The 22,370-nt window shown below is 38.6% G+C and overlaps 2 protein-coding genes and 1 long non-coding RNA gene across 3 annotated transcripts in view; 1 reads left to right on the top strand and 2 right to left on the bottom strand.

Moving 5' to 3' along the window:
* dnajc17 (DnaJ (Hsp40) homolog, subfamily C, member 17) overlaps positions 1-22,370 on the top strand; it is a 69,778-nt gene that overhangs the window by 34,238 nt on the left and 13,170 nt on the right. The window contains exon 10 of the mRNA XM_036592914.1: positions 1,338-1,460. Within this exon, the coding sequence (XP_036448807.1) occupies positions 1,338-1,460 (123 nt within the window). The remainder of the gene's footprint in view (positions 1-1,337; positions 1,461-22,370) is intronic.
* LOC118823367 (cdc42 effector protein 3) lies at positions 16,110-18,397 on the bottom strand. Its single transcript, XM_036592916.1, has 2 exons — positions 18,103-18,397; positions 16,110-16,671 (listed from the first exon to the last, which is right to left on the bottom strand). Exons 1-2 carry the CDS (start codon positions 18,395-18,397, stop codon positions 16,373-16,375), a joined length of 594 nt encoding a protein of 197 aa, XP_036448809.1. The 3' UTR covers positions 16,110-16,372.
* LOC118823368 lies at positions 18,393-21,503 on the bottom strand. The gene is made up of 3 exons (XR_005008524.1): positions 21,097-21,503; positions 20,592-20,709; positions 18,393-18,500 (listed from the first exon to the last, which is right to left on the bottom strand). It is a non-coding gene; the product is annotated as an uncharacterized LOC118823368 (long non-coding RNA).

Here is a 22,370-nt window from a genome sequence, read left to right as displayed (position 1 = left end):
GGGGCAGCGTCCTTAGGAGTATGTTTTCAGTACCTTAAGAAACATAATTGTACCATATTCCATTGAAATTATATTTTTAAGTTACTCCATGCACCACATGTTAACTCCAGCCTTTTATTTTATTAACATTATATGCTTTAAAACATAATAATAAAAAGGTAATAAAAATAAAAAGGTACAGATATGTAGCTTCCCCTAAGAAAAACTTATTTAAAGTACACAGTTGAACCTTAAAACCATTGTTGTTGATTTGATTGTACATTTACATTATTTGTGCCATGATGAACTAAAATGTACTTGCACAATACTTTTTTTCTGATAGTGTATATATTAACATAATGTAGCTAGGCATTGGACAGAATCTGCCATCGTGCATGTGACCTAAGTAATGGAAAAAAAAATCCCAGCTGCCCAGTTACATCAAGTTACATCAGTCAAAAGTTACATCAGCCCCACATCCCGTTAATGTCATCTTTCAAAAATTGTTCCAGTACATGTTCCCACACAATGCATTACTCAGAGACAGCACTCCTAGGAGGATTCATTGTCGGCTAGCCACCTCAACATCACTAGTATTAGCTGTAATCCCAGAGTTTGTTCAAACCTTACACTAAAGATCACTAAGCATCATGGGTGTGGCTGAAGGTAGTATTTATAGTTTTATAGAGTTTGTATGCATAGTCTGAATGTTTGATGTTTTGAAGGAATGAGCTTGTGTTTCTAATGGAGACCAGAGCTTTATTCATTGCCGTGATGTGTCTGGTTGTCTGCATCCTGGGCTGTAGCGTGCTGAGACTGTTGTGGGCTGTTCCTGCTTGTGTGGTTACCTCCTCAGAGAACATGGCCACTGTGCTGTAAGAACAGACTCTGCCTGCGTCTGGCACTCTGCTGGTCTCTGGGCAGACCGGAGGCCTGAGGCTAGCTCAAGTTCAGCACACGCTCCCTCTGTCACACCGCACATAAACATTCGATCAGCGTGATGTTACTTTGACAGTGATGACTGATGACATTAGCGTTTGCAGTAGGTTTTTTCCCCTTAACTTTATTAAAAACTTGTTTTCTCTCTGTTTCTTCAGTTATCTGAAGTAGCCTTGACTGATCTGACCATTATACTGCAACTGGTATTATGACAGAGAAAAGAACTTGGGAAAGGCAAACATATTATGTTATGTGGGTGTTTTAGAATGATCATTGATGTTTGTTTGTTTATAACAAATGGCATATAATAATGACTTGTTGATAAATGGTATAGAAAAATTTATCTTCTCATATTTAAATAAGCGAATTTAAAGGAAATGATCATTGTATGATCTTACTTATTTTGTACTTTGATTCAGGAACTGGCATGCAAAAATGAGAGTGGCCTGACCGGAAACCCTTTAAAAATTGTCTGGCTGGAAGGACAACCTGAATCCGCGGCTTCAATGGCACCCAATCATACGTCATTCACTCCTTCACAGGTACAGTAACCATAAGTAACTTCAAGTCCAGAACTCACTGACTCAAAATTTACCAACTAACACCAATATTGGCAGTGTACAGAGTAAGAACTGAATCAAAAAGGACTAGGCTGTGACCAAATCAAGGCCCTACTTCCTTATTAGTATTGTGCTACAGAGGGGTTAACCATTTAGTTTTACTATTAGTAATAGCAGAAAAAACATGAATTCTCATTATTCTGCGCCTACATTTACGAGTCACATAAACAGTACAACATTAGTTGCCTGAGTGAAGCTGAAGTTGTTTTCTTCGTATCTATAGACATTTGAAAAATGCTGAAAAATGTTCAGTGTTTTTCTACATGAAGAATAGCAGGGAGTGGGTAGAGAACATTCTGTAACAGTGTGAATGGAAGAGAACATTGTAGAATAGCATGAAACAGAGGAGAACATCTTCAAACGTTGTGAAGCTGGGGAGAGAACATTCTAGAATAGTGTCAGTGGGGCAGAACATTCTCAAACATGCTTTCTCAAGCAGTATGAAATGGGGGAAGAACGTTCTAGAACAGTGTCAATGGACGAGAACATTCTAGAATAGAGTGAAACAGGCGAGAACATTCTTGAAATTATGTGAAGTTGGGGAAGAACAACATTCTAGAGTAATGTAAAAATGGGGGAGGACATTCTAGAGACTACCATCACACGTGTATGGCACATCAATCCAGAGTTTGTTGGTGTTTCTTGGATGAAAATGTTGGACCAGTGTGCTCTGGGCTTTATGCATGTGTCCTGCCTTTTGTTTCTTTCCTGAATCATTGCTTCTGTCTTCATATGTTCTCTCTTACTTATCTCTTCCACCTCCATCCAAATCAACCTAGACAAATAGTGTTTCGAAAGAACCCTAAGTGAGTATCCTGCAGATTTGGCCTTCAATCCAAATAACATGTTCTCTGCACCGCCCCCCCAAAGCGAAATATGTAAACCTTTGACGTTTTATTTTCACATCGGTGGGCAAATGTGTCTGCCACACTCGTGCGCTCGTTGTGGGGCTCCTGAACAATGTGTTTAGGGAAAGAGGGCTTGGGTTTGTTTGGTTTGGAAGGCGCTCTGTGTGCGCGTCTAACAGCTTTCGTGGACCCCCAGCCCGTCCCTCATTAAGGCTGACCCAGCAGACACGGGTGGAACGTGAGAGGGAGAGACTAGCGGCGTGTGTAATGGACGACTGGCACGAGAGGCTGCCTCACATCGACCCCCCCCCGAGGCGAGAGTTAACCCTAAACACTCCCCTCTCCACACACATCCTAACTCCTACTACTGCCTAGGCACAGTCCAAACTGAGCTGAGACAATGCCGAAGGCTCAGCTGCTCAAGCAGGTCTGGAGCATGGCTCTAGCGACCAAGATTCAGGATAGTAAAACGGCTGTTACTATGGAAGCCACAGACCATGTTACTGCTTTAATAAACTTTGACAAGAAGATAAGTTCCTTATCTTCTTTACCTTTTCAGATCTTTCGCAATAATTGACAGTCCACCACTTTAAAGGGGTAGTTCATTGGAAATGTATAGAAATTTTCCCCTTACCACAAATATATCAGCCAAGATATGTTTGTTGTTTGATTCTTTAGTTTTGCACCAGAGCTACAAGGCTAACATAGCTAATAATTAAAGGAAGCTTATACCCCACCAATTAGCATTGCATATCAAGTTGTGCAGAAATCTCCAGAAGACTTGCGTATGTAGTTTTTGACACTGCATGGAATACTGTTATCTGAAAAAAACAAAACAAACAAAAAAACAGTAATACCATATGTCTTATTTGCTCATAATCGACCCTAAAAAAAGGAGTACGTTTTTGTCAAAGCTATATGAGTGAACAAAATAAGCTTCCTCAGAATGTATCTCTTGCTTTCAGAATTCAGTAACATGGAGTTCCCAAGAACCTGCACATGAAAATCATGCGATTTTGCACATAATGAAGGCAGTTTCCAGTTTACGTTGCTGACGTCCTATGAAAGCAACAGTAGCTGCCTGTGCAAATCAATGATTTCATATACCATGTGCGTCATTTATACAGTCAGTGGTTCCAACTGTTCCATGACTGTAGCCTCTCGTTCTTCTTCATACAAGGATTCTTGTTACAGCAGAGGTTCTCAAAGGCAACTATACGTTTCCACGTTGATATTGCTTTTGTAAGTTTGCTGCTCACTGATTTACCCATAGGTCAATCACCCGCAAACACTTTACAGCGTAGTCTGCTGAATCTCTGGTATTGCTGGCATCAGCGTGTGTTTTGCTTTTAAATGACACTTCAGACTCCGTGTACTTCCCTTATAAATACACTTATCATGGCAATAGCTGGAAACAACTCAAAATACACATCAGTAGAAGTTGCCATTTAAAAGTTGTATTTCAACTAGAAGACTACAGACACAGTCATAGCAACAGTGCATTAACAGTTGTGCTTCAGTCTGCCCTTCTTTGGTTTGAGGGGTCAAACTAAGAAAATGTGTTAACGCCTTTAAAAAATGTGAAAGTCAGGCTCCAAGATGGCCCGTACAACATGGTTGCTATGTGACATACCTTTGTCCGTTTTTATAGACTGTATGCCATACAATAGGGATATTTAGTTATGATCTAGGAAGACTGGTGTTCAGCGCAGTTTGAGAATTTTCTTGGACACACACTTAATTCACACACACACACACACACACACACACAACACAACACACTTGGTTCAACTCATCTGCTAATTGCTAAGTATAGTAGTGATAGAAACCAATACTTGCGCTACTTTCCAATGTAAAAGCTTCAGGACAAGAGCTTTCAATAAAGTCTTTATGCCTACTGCAAGAACATGAACTCCATTACATGTATGCTTAGCTCCAAAGCTTTTATGAACTTACAAAGTCATTTTTTTCTTTTTCCTCTGAGGTGTTGATGAACCAGCTATCTCATTTCAGTCTGTCGTAATGCCACGACACTGGCTTTCCTTTTAGAGAAGGGGAAACGGAGAGCATGTAGAGGTCATGTTCCAAGCACTGGGATTTGCTGGAATAATGTTCATTAATGTTATTATGGCAACCGTTTTCGCCAGTCAATATTGAATGCAGATTGCTTCATCATTCGCTGGGTTCCGGGAGGCTAGCAAAGGAAAACATCATTATAATGCAGCAATTTTCACGTTAGCCCGCAGGGAAGGAACTTCACACTGAGGCCCATGCCAGAGTATGGAGACGAGGGGGTGGAGCAGTTCCTTGGGGGGTGAACATTACTAATGCTGTCCAGCAACTGGGCCAAGGTCACCCTTGACAGCCTTGGAGGTCTGCCGGAGCTGCTGCATATCCCATAATGCCTGTGTTCCTTCGCCTCCTCACGCCAGCTCTGATTGCAGAGGAGCGATGGTGTACCATACATCCCCTGTCTCCCCCCTCCACCCCCGCTTCCTTATGAATTCCCCTCTGTGCTGGAGCACAGAGACCCAGTCTGGGATTTTCTTTAACCTGTAACAGGGGAGTGGCCTGCTACAGCTTATTTCTTCTGATTCCTGCATTTGAGTTCCGTCGAAGACTGGTGCAGTCAAAGTGGGCAGTACACTCGGGGCATCCACCTGCATAGATGTGAGCTTATTTTCAGTTAGTTAGGCAGAAAGAGGCTAAAGCAAATGCTTGGTTGAAAGCATATGTACACAATTTTAAATCTACCTCAGATGTAACTGATCACCCCAAACATGTTTGGTATGCAGTATTGGCTTCTTTAGTTTTGCACTGGAGCTGCAAAGATAATGTAGCTTAGCAGTCATGGAAGCTTATACCCTTATTACTTAAAAAGACATGCCTACTACATCAGTGTTGCAGTAGTCTCCAGAGTGAGATCTCCATGTTAAACATGAGGAATCCCCCTTGTGATGTTGCATCTTGAAGGAGGGAGAAACTTTTGAAAAACTTGATTTGTTGGTTGACACCATAGGGATTTCCAGTGGTTGTGTGATGTATTTCTATAAAGCATGCTGGGGTTCATAGTGAAAGAACATGAACATCAAAACTATCTATAGTTGTGAATTCTGGCGAACCACTGAGGCTTAGGGATACAATGCTGTGCTAGAAAGTACTGCGTAACATAGATGGGCTTGCCACTTTAACAGTTAACTGTGATTTTAGATAAGCGTGTGATATAGGTCTGCAGTTTGCCTGATGCTAAAGGACAAAAACTTCTATTACATCCATGTAGCTATGGTGCAAAAATACAGAAGCATTTTTTCTACACCAAACATGTCTTGGTGGGTCAAATATATAAGGAATAAGTGGGAAATTGTGTAAACTTGATTTTTCACTGAACCGTTGAATAAATCAAAAAACATAATTCAGACCATAGTGGCAGCCCTTTTTATCTGCATAGATAAGTATGGAGCATCAACTCTTGTTGGAAAACTTGTTTGTTGGCAAAAGAGTTTGATGTTTAAAGGTCTTCATGATATATGCAATGTGAGACCTACTGGTCTGTAGTTTTGAACAGTGCTGGAGCACCAGCTTCTAGGAATAAATGAATGAATGAAATAGTATGAATAAGTAAAAAACTCAATATACTTAATGTACTGTTATGCATGAAAATGGACAAAAGCCTGAATTTTCTCTGTATTTTGTCCATTTTATAGATAACAGTATGTCATACAGAAACCAAGTCTGTTCTCTTGGCTGAAACCATTCTGTAGGGGAATATTCTGTAAATTTGAATGAGATAGAAATGCAGTGAAGGGAAATGTGGGGGGTGGAAACCTTGAAGGTGTTGTTCCAAGTGATAGGACCATAGGCAAATCTGTTGCTAAACTTGTTTAGCTCGTAAGCCCTTTTTAACCAGTGATGTTTCTCAGTCCACGCTATACCGTCCTCACCTTGTCCTACAGAAACTTACAGTTACAGTTTATTGTAGCGTTACCTTTACTATTCTACCTGAACATGCTCTGTTCTTTCCTTTTCTCTGGAAATCCTATTTTTGTTCAGAAGGGTTCTGCATGTTTTTACTGATCCTTGGTTTCTTATTGGAGAAACAGTGCACCATCTGTGTGGGAACTATGTTGCCCACACAGAAGTTGATGGAAAGTCTAAGTAAAATAAATTGTCATTTCTAGTAGCATTCCTCCCGACTTCCTCATTTGATCTCAGCTGCAGAGTGAACCTGTAATTTGTTGGCACCATTTTTAATTATGCTCCAGTTCTTCTAAAATCTGTCATCTGTATCTGTTCCAAGTGGGATTTATATTGGCTCTCCCTCTCAAGTTGTCTATATTGCAAAAGCAGTGATAGAATTAATGGCCTTTTCCCAACCCACTGGTCACATAATAAATCCTCATAATTTGGACGGGATTTAGTTTCACCTTCTCACTTTTCAGAATGTGTTGCAGCTGCATCATAAATTCTCATGAATTAATGGTTTTTGAAATGAGCAGGGCCAAGAAATCTGTGACTACTGACTCAATTATTTATTTATTTTTTTATCATAGTGGTTTTAGTTTTCAGTCATAGCAGGATTAACCATTTTTGGTACATAGGAAGAAATCCATTGTACTTGTAAGTGCCCAAAATTGCTAGTCTCAAAGAAGGTTTTGCCTGTAGTTGCGCTGAATATCTTACTTTTTTTTTTTATATCCAACAGTCTAGTTTACTTGTTTTATGTGAAGGATATCTTCTTATAGGAAGCTTTTTTGGCTGCCGTTTGATGTGCTGTGTGAGGGGGTAAGTGATACCCAGTTAACTGCCCAAAACAGCTCTGACTGAGCAATCAAACGATAGCATTTCTGCTGAAATTATTCTTTTACATTTCTGAAAATGCCAATGCTAATACCTAAGCATTCATAAAATGAAGCAAATATACTGCAACTGGATTAGCATTGCAAAAAAAGTAATACAACATGAACATCAAAACTATCTATAGTTGTGAATTCTGGCGAACCACTGAGGCTTAGGGATACAATGCTGTGCTAGAAAGTACTGCGTAACATAGATGGGCTTGCCACTTTAACAGTTAACTGTGATTTTAGATAAGCGTGTGATATAGGTCTGCAGTTTGCCTGATGCTAAAGGACAAAAACTTCTATTACATCCATGTAGCTATGGTGCAAAAATACAGAAGCATTTTTTCTACACCAAACATGTCTTGGTGGGTCAAATATATAAGGAATAAGTGGGAAATTGTGTAAACTTGATTTTTCACTGAACCGTTGAATAAATCAAAAAACATAATTCAGACCATAGTGGCAGCCCTTTTTATCTGCATAGATAAGTATGGAGCATCAACTCTTGTTGGAAAACTTGTTTGTTGGCAAAAGAGTTTGATGTTTAAAGGTCTTCATGATATATGCAGTGTGAGACCTACTGGTCTGTAGTTTTGAACAGTGCTGGAGCACCAGCTTCTAGGAATAAATGAATGAATGAAATAGTATGAATAAGTGAAAAACTCAATATACTCAATGTACTGTTATGCATGAAAATGGACAAAAGCCTGAATTTTCTCTGTATTTTGTATTTCAGTCAAACGATCGCATTTCTGCCGAAATTATTCTTTTACATTTCTCAAATTGCCAATGCTAATACCTAAACATTCATAAAATGAAGCAAATATACTGCAACTGGATTAGCATTGCAAAAAAAGTAATACTTTTTGTATAGAGCTACAAATGCAGTAGATAACATGCCAAAAAAAGGCATTATCTTCTAAAATTGATATGATTCTGATTTTATTGTGCATCCTGGTTTCCTCTGTAATCATTTTAGTAAAGTCGACCCCGTCTCAGAGTATGCTGACTAGAAATGAAAATTCCAAATGAAATGGTTCAGAATTGCTAAGGGGTCTCATTATTGTGTCTTTTGTCAGTGTTATATAAAGGTAAAAGTCCTAATTCGGAACCTTTCAAAACTTTCCTGTTTTTCTTCGCTGTCAAACGCATCATGGCTCCCGCCAGACACAACATGAACCAGATGTATCTGCTATTTTGGGAGTTTTCCTTTTTCAGCCATATCTATAGGGCTTGACTGAAAAGTCCATTCTTCCCTCAAAATAAATGCGTGCTGTGTCTGGTTTTGGCCCTGTTATGGTGTTGGCAGGAACAGTTTGCTCTGCTTTCCCTAGACAGCCATCGAAAATGAATCAGGCTTCTTGGAAAGGCCAGAAGGCTGTGGAAGGCCTTATGTAGCAGATTGGACAATTGGCATTGACATTTAATCAGTTAATGTTGCATTGTGGTTTATAGTGGGAGTTTTCTTGCAGTGCTTTTCCTCATGCATCATTCGCTTGTGCTGGTATACTGATAACAGTATTTTTTACATTATTAGGATCAAATGGATTGTTGCTGGAGGCCCTGAAATGGTGCAAATATGAAAGAAAATCTATGAGACTGAGTTAGTGCATCAGAAATGTACTTTGACACAGTCCAGTACTCCCTAAGTGGTATCAGATACAGAAGAGGTCATTTGCAAGGGGAAAAAACATGAAATAATGTTGCATGTTTTCAGTAGCGTTGGCTTATGCTACCAGCCACAATTACAACTATGACAGGAATGCCACAGTTGTCAAAACAATATTTTGGAGAATTTAGTGAGAAGAAATATGTATATTTCTTCATGATGGTGTGAGATGGCAGGTTTCTGGTATTCGCGGTGATAGCAGCGAGAAATTCTGCGGAGTAAGTGCTCCCAGATGTGGTCGGGGTACCTCACAGCGCCAAGATAATTTGTCTTCCAATTACTGTCTCTTTCTTCTCACATCAGCCGTGTGAGGTTTGGGCTCTTGGACTTCACGTGAGTCCACAATCGGAGGAAGTTTTTTCTTTTTTCTTCTTTTTTCTTCCCCTTTATTTTCCCCATGATTATGGTATGTCATGGTCCAAAGTCAACTAGCATGTGTTGCATGACTGCATAGCTTGTATTTGCGTGCCATGTTGCACATTATGGATTTAGAAGAGCATGTGTGGAATCTCTTGAGCTGTACTCAGTTGCTTTTCTGTGTAGTAAAGGTGATCCCATGTCTTATGGCATTGAGCCTTTAGAATTGGATGAATTAAGGTAGTGCCGGTGGTGAAATTTGATTGGACAGATGACGTGACCTGCTGATGCAGCATGCAGTGATGTGATATGGTGTTGTAAAAGGGTCATAAATATCACTGTTTTTCTGCTATCAGCTCTGTTCTTTCATATTAGGTGCACTTACAGCTCCTTTGTGAGCCATGATCTCATTAAAGCATATCCTATCTATGTTCATCTTGTCAAATAAGGGTGCACAGGAAGTCTGCTTGTTTGTACCTGTAGTGCTTTATCCTTTGTATGGTTGCAATGTTGGTTCCCCAAAGCACTTCAAATTGTTATTAGCTAACAGTTATATTAATTAATGTTTTATATTAGCCTACCTGTTGAGTTGTTAGAAAGTTTCATTTGGTATCCAAATAAGGAAATATCAGGATGTTTATAAATGTATAGCTAAACATAAATATGGGCAATTTGTTTTAAAAACTAAGGTTTGGAAACTCCTTTGTACAAACCCAGTTCCAAAAAAGTTGGGACAATTGGTAAAGTGCAAATACATTATTTGAATGTATTTGAACAAAAATGGTACAAAGACATAATATTTTATTTTATCAGCCTCACTGTATTTTATAAATAAATGTTCATTCTAAAATAACAACACGTTCCAAAAATTTGAAACGGGGCAATTTAAGACTAGGAACGTTGTTAAATGTTCAGAAAAAACGTCTTAAACAGATGATGCAGTCATGCTTGGATATAAAAGAAGCTTCCAGGACTGGTCCTTTATGAGGAAAGATGAGTTGAGGCTCACCACTTTACCAAAAATACATCAGCAGAAAATCCAACAGCTTAAAAATAATATTCCTTTTAGATATTGTCTTTATTTTTGATTTGTGTGTATTCCTAAAATGTTTGACGCCGTCCTGCCTTCCCCTCCCCCTTACCTCCCCCCACCCTCGTTGTAAAACATGATGTAAAATGCAATAAAAAGTTGATCACAAAAAAAAAATAATATTCCTCAGCCAGATATTGCAAGAATTTTAGGTATTTCACCCTCTATAGTGTGTAATATCAAAATATTCAGGGAATCTGTGTGCATGTAGGAAACGACCAAAAGCCACTAATGAATGCCCATAACCTCCTACCTCTCAGACAACACTACATTCAAAAAAATCATGATCCTGTAATGGATATCATCACATGGGGTCTGGAATACTTTGAAAAACTTTGTCAATAAACTGTCCATTGCTGCATCCGCAAATGCAAGTTAAGGCCATATATCAACAGCATCCAGAAACGTTGCTAACTTCTATGGACTTAGGCTCATCTAAAATAGACTGATTCACAGTTTAAACATGGACTGTGGTCTAATGGCTCAACGTTTTGGGTTGTTTATAGAAATAATGGACGTCATGTTCTCCAGACCAAAGAAGAAAAGGGCCATCCAGATTGTTACCAGCATAAAGTTCAAAAACCGGTGTCTGTTCTGGTATGGGGGTGTTAGTGGGTTACTTGCACATCTGTGAAAGCACCTGTAACACTAAGCATATTTTAGAGCAACACATTACTGCCTTTTAGATGCTTTTTCACGGACATCCATACTTAATTCAACATGACAGCACCAAGCAACATTCCGCTCGTGTTGCAGCAGCATAGCTGTAATCAGAGAGTGAGGGTGCGTGAGTGCTAGACTGGCCTGCTTGCAGTCTACCACTCTCTCTCATTGAAAACATGCATCTTAGTAAGCTCAAAATATGACAACAAAGGTCCTGTATGCTTGCCTAGCTGAAGACTTATATAACAGAAGAATGGCAGAAAAAATTAAATCAACTATGTGTTCAGTCCACAAACAATTATTGTGTTGTTCAAAGGAAAGGTGATGTAGGACAGTGGTAAACATGCTCCTGTCCCAATTTTGGAGGATGTTGCAGGCATCAAATTTGGCATGAAGATATATTTACAAGAACAATAAAGTTCATAATGAAAAATATAGAATGTGTTTTTGTAACGTTTCCACTGTAAAACAGGATGTACTAATCACTGCTTTCTGTTTTTATTGGCATTTCACACACTGTCCCAACTTTTTTGGACTTGGGGTTGTAATTTGCAGAGGAGAACCTTCAGAGTCTTCTAGGCTTTCAGAGAAGGCATAATGATTTCTAGGAACTAAAAAAAAATACGTCTGTAATTTTTAGTAAACTTTACGTTTTAGCCGTACGTTTAAACGTAAAATTACGTTTAAGCCTTGTAAGCATTACAGTTCTACTCTTGTTTCATTGTTAAATTTAGGATGGAAACTAAAGGGTAAAATTCTTGAATGCAATCAGGAATTGTTTTTCTCAGTGGTATCTAGGTAGATATAGGTAAGTGATCTCTCCTATTGGTTAGGACTTCAGGAGCTAAAGAGACTGAGTAACCATCAGCATAATTGCTAAGTGGCTAAGGAATCAACCAATCACATTTTAATTTCCAATAGATGGGGCCAATTTTATGAGAAAAATGTCACTCTAGGCCTTCTAAGAGTCCCAGATATGTCACTGGCTGTGAATACGAGCGACAGCCTTATAAGTGCGTTATTAGAAATGGAAGACAGAGGCGGCAGCTCTATACCAGAGCTTTCTACTGAAACTGCTACAGGGTAAAATATATGCTAATCTGTCTGTCGCAAGCTTAAATTAAAACTTGCAATGTTTTTTAGAAGCTTCAGATATCTTTTTAATCTAGAACTACCAAGAAATGTTAATGGGAATTGTTGTTTAATGCTAACAGACTAATAAAAGGTGTAGTGATGCTCGCAGAAGTTAGCAATATCAAAGTGAGGTTTTTTTTCGTCATGCTTTGACCAAGTTTTGACATTTATGGCCCAATTAAAGGACTAGCTGGAATAGTCTTGGGTCACCACTGGTAGTTTGTAATACTGATTTTTATCTGTGCGTAAGCATAAATCTTTAGAGACTGGAAATTTTGTATTCACAGCCTCCAAACTGTGTGACTTCACTCATACATGTGTAGCACGTTTCTAACATTAAAACCACTGGCAACAGCAGTTTATCCAGTTCTGATTTACTTTACTGTGATACATTCCGCTAGTAATCTTACTAATTACTCCAGACATTGCATCTTACTCATCTGTAGTCACTTAACAAAGATCTGATATTATAGCATAATTCCTTGAGTAGAGGTTTTAAAATGGTTAATGGACAACTTTGAAATAGATGAAATCAATAGTTTTGTATTAGTGTTTGTATTTATTCTAACATTTGTGTTTTTTGGTGGCAAAAGAAAACTTAATGTCCAATTAAATTGCTTTTTTCAGACTGTACACTGTACTGTACTGTACTGATAAGGATACCAATACTCATTTTTTTTTTAAAGCAACAAGCAACCACTGTTATTCTATTTAAGGAAGTTTTTGTACAATCTGTACTCCACACTCAATAGATATTTGGATTTTTTTTGCATGCTGCTGCATTTCAAAAGCAGTCTTCAGAATATTTTTCTGAAATGTGTTTGGTATTTTGTTTACATAATCCTGAATCTGATTGGAATGTTTTGTAGCAGCTTGGACTGCTATGGGTGCTTATTGATTTGTGAATAATAAAAATGAATCATGGGAATATTTAACCATTTGATTAACTAGTTCATTTTTAGATTAAATTTCTAAATTATTTAAAAAGGTTATCTTTGAGAACATTTTTTAAAAAATTACATTGAATTCCCTTTTTTTTATGAGTAATTTATTTTCTTTAACTTAAATATGTAGCACTCCTTGACAATGGTAAATGTGTATAGAATACCTATAGACGAATGAGAACATAGTGTAACTTGGGCAGCTCCCCCTTGGTTCCTGATGGCCCCCCGTGGCGGTGCAGACCAAGGTGGCTCAGTGATGGCGTGGGGCCCTGTTTGTTCAGCAGGTTGTGTTTAAACTCTCATCAGGAGGAAGGCTGCTAATGGACAGCCCCACTACCCAGCACAACATCCCAGCATATGTGGAAGTATCACATTTCCCCACTTCACTGCATACACCACTGTCGAGAGAATGGAGGTTTACTGCTATAAAAATAGCACTGGGGCAATAAAGTTTGGACCCGCAACCTGGCTCAGGTTCCTCACAGTCGTTATTGAAAGCAGAGTGTGCCATTGCATAAGACAGTTGGCACACTGTTGGGGGCCTCCTTTTTTATTTTTTAGTTAGAGTGCAATTGGAAAAGAGACTACATGTACTAATAGAGGGATAAATCTGACTGCAAGGGACAGCTATGAAAATCAGGATGTGTGTCCTATAAGGACATTCTGTTCTATAGGTCTGCTATCTGACCCAAGAATGCCATGGCCTGACAACTATCAAGTTTAGGCTGGATTCGGGCAGATTTTTCACGTACATGTTTTTTTGTTTTTTTATTAATGAGAGTGATTATTTTATTTTATTATTATTTTATTATTTTATTTTTGCAGTAGATTTTTATTTGAAGTTATGTGCAGCTGTACATTTTTCTTACATTCTCTCCTTCTCTCTCGGTCTCCTTCTCTCTCTCTCTCGTCTGTTATGTGTAACAAAGAAAAACTGTTTAAAATTCCAAATCAGGAATAGGGCTGCATGATGAATCATATTTTTGTCATTATGGGCTGTGATGATGGAATGGATCTTGATGGTGTAGCGCCAAAGTGGCATAATTAGATTGCTAGGAACGTAGGGTTAGGCCAAGTGCTGAGTAAAATGCATAGACTGTTTGGTAAAATGTATGAAGCAGAAACGGCTACTGTCACAAATCTGCATCATCATAACAAACCTTGAAGGAGTCAGATATATACATTTGTTTTTGTAAGCCTTTATTGAAAATAAAAATATATGTATTTATAGAAAAAAGCTTATTAGGGATTTCTGGCTTTTTTTACACTGAAGCTCCCTGTGGAACTCACTCACATTTTGCAGGCTACAGATTCTCCACAAGGGGCAGCATCAGCACTCAAATAGTTTTTGATTCTTCACAAAAGAAGTGCTTTGTGTCAGCGACGCTGTGTTGTTTCTGATGTAAGTAGCTGTTAGTACTTCATTATTTTGCACAGTAGTGAATGATGCTTTTGTAATTTTGTATTTTTATAATTTACTTAATTTAAGGAGACGCTTCTGTTTACACAAAGTCTGTACTTGCAGCACATCCAGTCAGAGGCCCTGCTATTTTAATAATAGTTTGTTGTGGTCACTACATTAGGAAAATAAAATGTGTATATAATAATATAATATATGGCCGGTACCGTACAGAGCATGTGACACAGTATTTTCAGCTATGATAGTAAGAGGACTGTGAGAGAAAATATTCTCAACATATGTTATTTTCTCTTGTGTTATTTTCTTAAGGTCTTAACCATGTTTATTGTAGAGTTTCAGCAAATGGCCTTTTGTTACAGAGAAGTGATAACTCTCACACTCTCACCTTGTCCCCTCACTCATGATTCTCATGCATGCATGTTAATAAAACTCGGAATCTGAAGATCCAGTCGCCTGACTCTTCCTGCCGAATTTGAACTGGTACGTCATCTCTTTAGGGACACATTGGCTAGGGATGTAGCCGTTCTGCCGACTGGCCAGAAACAAATATCTGTGTCAGAGTACTTTCTCACAGTTGTCAGTATTTGCTAGAGCAAAAATTCGGATAATAGTTACGTTAATTTTCTGTCCATTAATTCAAGCGCTTGTAAAGTCGTTTCTTTGATAATCTATCTCTGTTTGTGCGATTTGGTCTGTTGGGGTTTCAAACATAGCATTTCCAGTTGAGCCTGGTTTGATTGGCGTCCGAAAGTTGGCATGGCTTCAATTTCATGCCCTTGCAGATCTCTAATCTGCACCCATTTTTCAAACCTCTCTGTTGTACAAAAATCCATATGATTGTATCTTTGGTACATGCTGTCCATGTGGAATATATATAATTATGAACCATCTTCATTATTTAACACAAATTAATTAGATCTTATAAAACTGTAGTTTATAAGTCACAATATTGGCTTATATGCACTTTATAGACCAGAGTTATTGAAATCACAGCCCAGGTACTACAGATTTTCAACCCTCGTTTTAGCTAGGAATAAAGTGTGATAAAGTGGCCCAAACATTTTCATTAGTGTTCATTTAACTGTCAGTGATTCAATATCGAGAACTGGATTTGGATTTTAGGTCTGAATTTGAGTACCTACGTTATAGACCCTATAGAATTTTATGTTAATCTCAGGCCTTGACAGTATGAATTCCGTATTCCATAACAGCATATACACTTTCTTTCTGCAGGTCTTTAAAATTCTGCTGATCAGAGACTCTGTCAGCCTAATCTAACAGTTCCAATCAGTACACTTTCTTGTAAATAAAGTCTACCGCAGCGATTAACAGTCCAGCAAATAAAAAATGATGTCCTATGAGAAAATGTTATGCCTGTGGAGCCCATGCTTTCTTCATGAAGACTGAACAAGGAAGTCTGCTTTGCTTTTTCAATAATGAAATCACAGCTAATCTGCTTACTTATTAACTATAGGTTATATGCGGAAATGTCCTGTCAGCCTTCTCAAAGGTTTGTCTTCAAAATCTTTAACTGCCACTGCTTTCGCATAGTCCATATGAACTGCAGAACAAAGTTTAGGACTTAACCAGGAATCCAGCTTTAAATCTTAAAAAAAGGAGCTCTAAGCTATTGCTTATTCCTTGATATCCAGGTAGAAGTCAAATACTTGTTGTGCAACAGAGAGAAGATTGTATCCATGTCCAAGCAGATGTCTACATCCTAGAAAATGCCTAGTATTTTCCACTCTTCTTGCAGGGTTTTAAAACAAAACTAAAGTTAAGAGGCCATCAATGGGCCATTCATTTGTATTCCATTTATGTCCTAACGTCGTGTCACCTGTTAACTGCATATGTCCATAGTTTCTCCTTTACTGGTTAAGTTTGTCCATAACCTGCAGTACATCATCCAGAATAGAGGGTCCCAGGTCCAGGTTGAAGGAAAAACTTGTGTCAACGTCTGGCTGTGTTTCGTCTGGGCCGGTTTGGGTAGAATCTCTACCAGAGCTCAGGCTCCCTCGGCCAGGGCTCCGGCTGATGGGGGCCTCTTCGGCATTGAGTTCGTATGCTTCTTCCTCAACTTCTTCAGTGTCCAAAAGTGGCAGCGAGCTGCATTTTTTCCGTCTCTGAACTGAAGACTGGCGTTGCGAGACCCAGTTAGTGTCGCTGCCTAAGAGTGGGCAATATGGCATATATTTGTAAGTAACACAATACTACTTAATGTATATATATATATATATATATATATATATATATATATATATATTAAACATAATTCAACCAAATTAGTTCAAGCTCAAACTGCTAAAAACTGCTGTCCCAGTCTAAGTATTTACACTGTAGATATTTCCAAGGATTATGTTATGATCTATTTAAACCCACAGTCATAGTAATAAGCTCAATATACCCCAAATCATCATTTATAGGGTACTTTCTTTTGGGAAAAGATCTAAAAGATCTGCATGATTTCTTTTAAAGTTGAAAGATGTAGATTTATCATGAGTTTAGTTTTTAGTTTCAGTAGTGTAATGATTGTTTTGGTAGTGACAACATGAAATGTTCAGTCATTTGTTTTAATAAAATAAACACAGTTTAGGTCCAAGTCGGTTGAAAGCCAAAATGTGTTTTCAACTCTGACTGAGGTCTGCTATTAAGTTGAAATGGAAAGCGTGCCCCAGCAAAACAGTTTGCATTTTAAAGGCTATCAAAATTGTTAAAAATGTAATAAAATAATGTCATAACAGACTAATATCCAGTCAGTTATTGTGTAGTTTATGTAGTTAATGTTAAAGAGATATTTGTCTGAAGCTGACAGCACCCGACTGCTCATGCCTGGTTCGATTAGGTTTAAACATCATTTTTAAAATATGTGGCGGGCTCAAGTCAGGTTCAGGGGTTCAGGGTCTAACCTAACAGCCGGCCTCCAACTTTTAACAGAATTTGCTTTGCAATTTCTCCTGCTTTAGTTTTACTCCTTACTTTATTATTCACTACTTTTACAACCATCAGTCATTTTTAATTTGGCACACTGGAGTCACATCTTACTATATCAGTATGAATATAGTATGGAAGGTTTATTCGGACTAAAAACATTTGAGATGCTGTTCCGTTTCAGATTATTAATTTTAGACAGCTGATTATTTTATTATAGTGTATTCTGTAATTTGTTCATTGGTCCATGATCCAATAACATCAGTAATTGTCACTACATGGTGTCCTGGGATTTACTGTCAGTTTTTTCTGCACTTTGGGCGCTGATGGGCTGGTTTGGGCCAGTTTCTGTCAGAATTTGTTAAACTCTGATCAGTTTCAGACTTAAAACATGATGTGGTTCAGGTTGGGTTAAGTTCAGACTCAAAATGCGGGTTGGATGAGAACAGAAAATCTTCCAGCTGTATTCAGTTTCAGACCAAAATTTCAGACCTGATTAAAACTCTCGTTAAATTACACTGCTTGTTCACATTTACAGGCTCTCTATAATAGATCTTTTTATTCATGCAGCTATTCAGGGTTCTATTAGAGCTAAAGATACCTGTGATGTTCTTAAAAAATAGTATCCTGATGTAATTTATCACAATAACTTCATATTGAGCACCCCTACCGTGGCCTGTCTCAGCTTCGTCCAGGTTGAGGCGGGGTGGCTTTGGAGGGGGTGCGCAGGCCAGGAAGAGGTTCTGCTCACTTTGAGAGCTCTGCAGGAGCAGACTGTGGCCCTGTTTCAGGAAGGAGAGGTCCCCAAAGTTGTCGGTTTGAGCGTTTGAGCCAATGTGAGCGAGGTGCCGGAAGTCTGCCAGTGGAAGGCTGATCATATTGACGGAAAGAACCTTCCGCTTTGATGATCTCCTTGGCCATCTTCCTGAGGGAGGCTTGCCTTCGAATGTTGTCCTTAGTGGCATTCTAATGAGTTTAGTCAGAAGAAGAAGTGGTGTACTTCTAGAAGTTGAGTATATGAGATTGAGAAGGTTTTATCAATGCCAGAACATCATGGAGAGCTTTATTCTGAAAGAGAATGTGGAAACAAAATATTCAAGGTCATGTATGGTAAGGTTATGTTAGTTACCTAGAGCACATTTTCTGTGTTGGAAAAATTCACTCAAACTGCTAACCTTCCTAAGATGGATGAAAGCAAACAGCCACTAATTAGCATTATTTAAATGATATTATAAATAACTGGTAACTATTAGCTTCCATTCTTCCCTAGCCACCCTAGCATGTTTGCTCAAGCTCAAGTCTTTCAAACCTGACGATAATCAAGGTTTTGCTTTTTGACAATAAGATTTTATAGCAGACTATGTCGTTTTAGGCATATAGACACCACTCCAAATCTGGTACAAAGAAAAGAAGAATAAGGAGATGTCTACTAGTCGATGATAAGCATGTGTGTTAAACTTTATTTATGGCAATCTGCCTGTTTCTACTCTTTACTGTAGCTTGTGATATTTTTGTTTCTTTCTTCTGACTCTGAATGAAGACAGTAGTCATGTGTCAGACAGATGTTCAGAGTTTTCCACAGGTCAAAAGCAAACCTGGTGGGGAACACCAGGGGGTTAAGGTGGAAGGTGTGGTGCTGGATGTTATTTGTGTATATAAGTATCTGAAATTAGCATTATTGTAAAGATGAAGTCTGATATGCAAAGGCTCTTTTTAAAGTGAACGTTTAGATTGTGGAGATGACCACATGGACATAGTGATGCTTTGCATCCGTGACACTGTGTGCTTATTTCTAATGGTATTAAATATTTTCTTGTTGGGATTTGTTCAAATGTGCTGAAATGAAAATTAGATGTTGTTAAAACAGAACAAGTATGGGCTATGTGTGGGAAACACTGGATGTCTGGGCCTTCCGTGAAAAAGTGAGCTGTGGTTGCAACATGTTGACTTGTCTGGCTTTATATATTCACTCACTGTAAATGCTGTCACGGCCTAATTATGAGCTGAGCTCTGGGACCAGGTGAGCTGAGATAGTTACATGGTGCATGTTAAGAATCCTCCCCATACACTCATATGCAAAAAAGTTTATACACCCCTGGTTAAATGACATGTTTTGTTGATTTTCTAGAAGTAAGCATGTCCTATGAAGAGAACATACTTACTTAAACATTTTCTGCTAATTTTAGTGCACAATTTCTGTTTATTTGCAGTAAGTTTAACAAAATTATTATCTGCAGTAAGTTTAACAAAAAATAAAACATAAAATGTGGCCTGTGCAAAAGTTATGGCACATTTTATGTTTAATGTTTTTATGTTTATGCTGGTTTTTATTTTTCTCCCAATATGTTAAACTTGGCACAGAAACAGTGTTTGTGTATTAAAATGTGCAGAAGTGTGTGCTCTATAGAGGATATGTACTCATTTTCACTTAGAAAATCAACAAAACACGTCATTTGCATGCAACTGTATGTCATCAGCCTTCAGGTTATTTGTGATCTACAATAGTCTTAAGCAATCTAAATCAAATCATTAGATTATTTCTGTCACTTTAGTGTATGAAGAAATAAAGAAGAAATAATATGCTGCAGAAAAATGAAGTGACAGGAAAATAACTTGGCAATGGTTAGCCAGTGGACAGTTCTGTGGGCTTGAGGTTTTATGTGTTACTGACCTCCTGCTGGCTTGTGCACGTTAGATCCGTTTTCGTGACTCAAAACACTTACTGTGCAAATGTGTACGGCACGAGAAAAAACATGTTTTGTTGGCAATAAAGGTTTTTATCGGCACTTTAGCAGCAGCGGGAGATGAGGGAGCGTGGACATAACAGCATTCCTTTTCAAACATGTAAGAATAAGGGAGGGAGCGGAATGGCTCAATTTAAGGAAGCTTTAAGGAAATGCTCATCTTCCAAGTCCTAATTAATGAAGGCCTGAACACACTCTGCCAGGACACCTCATAGTTTTAATGAAAAATACACACTATTCCATCGCTTTCCTGTAATCTCTCTTCACTCAATTTTGTGAAGTGTTTGCTTATGCTTTATGCATTTTATGTTAAATTCTTTAAGATTCTTCAGAAATGTTAGAAATGACTGACTGTCAGAAACTTAAGTTCACCATTTACAAGCAAAAAATCTTGCTAATTTAGCCCAACTCTTACCTTAAATGGTGTGTGCGTTAGGCCGTTTTCCCCGCACCCACACTTGTGATCAAGTTGGACAAGGCTGAAACCAGCAGATGTTTGAAGTGATTCTGATTACATGACAGGGCTTGTTCAACTATAAAGCATGGGAAAACAGAGAGAGAATCCTTCGACTCTTATGGATATCCTGTCCCAGGAAGCGATACCAAAACATGAGCGAATCGGTCTTTTGAAGTGAATTTTGCATGTGTTCTTGAAGAAATTTCCATGTTTGGTCTACTATCTGGGACCTGATTTTTCCGCCATCATACCTGCATTTGGTTCATCTTAACGACAGCTTAACGGAATCTTGGAACACTGACGGATACCCACACCAACCCAACAGTGAATATTAACAGAACCTTTTATTTAATACAGAGTCCAATGATGTCAAGCTCATTAACATTATAGCATTATTGTAAACTAGCAGTTTCTGACTGCTAGTTTAGAAGATCTTTAAAACAACAACAGCATAAATTCTTACCTTGATCCTTAAAGAAATCTTTTCAAGAAATGAGGGTTACACGGTTCGTGTACACTTTAGACACAGTACAGTATCTCCACAGTTCATAGTCCACCCTGGATTTGAAGTGGTAAGGTCCAAAGTCAGGTGTGACGGTTGACTGTATTGTGTGACAGTTACTAAGGTGAGGTCTGAATAGAAGGCGTGTCTGCAAGAGCAGGTGGAGTGATTTCTTTCGTCTTTGCTCCCTGCTTTTTTCCAGAGCTGTTGGGTCAGAGTTTGTTTGCTCTATGACGACATCACATCCCCTGCCGTCCAAGACTGTAAACCCTGGACACTGTACCTTTACCTTAGGTCTGCCCGCCCAAGTCTCTCTCTCACTCTCTCTCTCTCTCTTTCTCTCCCCAACTCTCAACTAATGTACTACTCTGATTGTGTCAGACTCCTGTGGAAGTTGTGGCTGCTGGGAAGAGTACCACATCTCTCTCCATTTGGCTGAGCCACGAGAAAGACTGAGAGGGTTAAACGATTACTAATCTCTGTGTCATTGTCCGTCTCTGCTGATTTCCTGTGCTGTGTGAGCTTTGCTAAAGCCCTCCCTGGCCCGAGCTTCAGCAGTTTCTAGCTGAATGGAGGAGGATGCACACAGGTTTGGAATGAAGGCAGTCACTCGCAGAGGGACATGTACGGGCTGGCTGAAGTTGCCCAAGTAGCTTTTCCAGTAATGTTGCTATTCCAACTCCCACGCCCACACACTGTATATTCACATCACCATATCTTTCTGTTCCCTGACTTAAACGGGAAGGAATTTAAATAACACTGGAAACTACTACTGTGGAATACTGCTGGTTTTAAATGTTTCAGTGTTACGGTACTGGAGGGATGCAAGTTTTTTGTTTTATTTATTCAGTTATTTTAATAAAATGTATTTATTTTGTAAATCTCTGGAGTAGCTTGTTTGTTTTTGTCTTTCAAAACAAATTTGAGGTTCACCAGTGAGTAATTTAACTGAACTCACCCAATTATTTATATACTCCAAACATTGACAGTGTGAGTCTGTTGGGCTGTTGTCATTTGGTGTGAGAGCCATATAAATATACATATAAATGCATATTGTCTGCATAACTATGGGAATCAATGTTTTTCTGTAGAATTTGCCCAAAGGCGGCACATATAGATTGAATAAAAGAGGGCCGAGAACTGAACCCTGGGAGACCCCGCTTGTCATAGCCACCCTGTCAGAATCATAACTGCCACTGGTGGCAATATAAATCCAGCCTTCTAAATAAGACCTG

Source organism: Colossoma macropomum, unplaced genomic scaffold (assembly GCF_904425465.1).
Source record: "Colossoma macropomum unplaced genomic scaffold, Colossoma_macropomum, whole genome shotgun sequence".
Classification (NCBI taxonomy): Eukaryota; Metazoa; Chordata; class Actinopteri; order Characiformes; family Serrasalmidae; genus Colossoma; species Colossoma macropomum.
Note: the sequence above shows the minus strand (reverse complement) of the source record. Positions and strands in the feature narration are given on the sequence as shown.

Bases quoted from the DNA above. Each gene is read 5' to 3' on its own strand.
- LOC118823367 (XM_036592916.1), bottom strand. From the start codon at position 18,397: ATGCCACTAAGGACAACATTCGAAGGCAAGCCTCCCTCAGGAAGATGG. The intron at 16,672-18,102 runs GTAGGGGTGCTC...GCCCACTCTTAG, and splicing joins CGAAGCTGAGACAGGCCACG to GCAGCGACACTAACTGGGTC.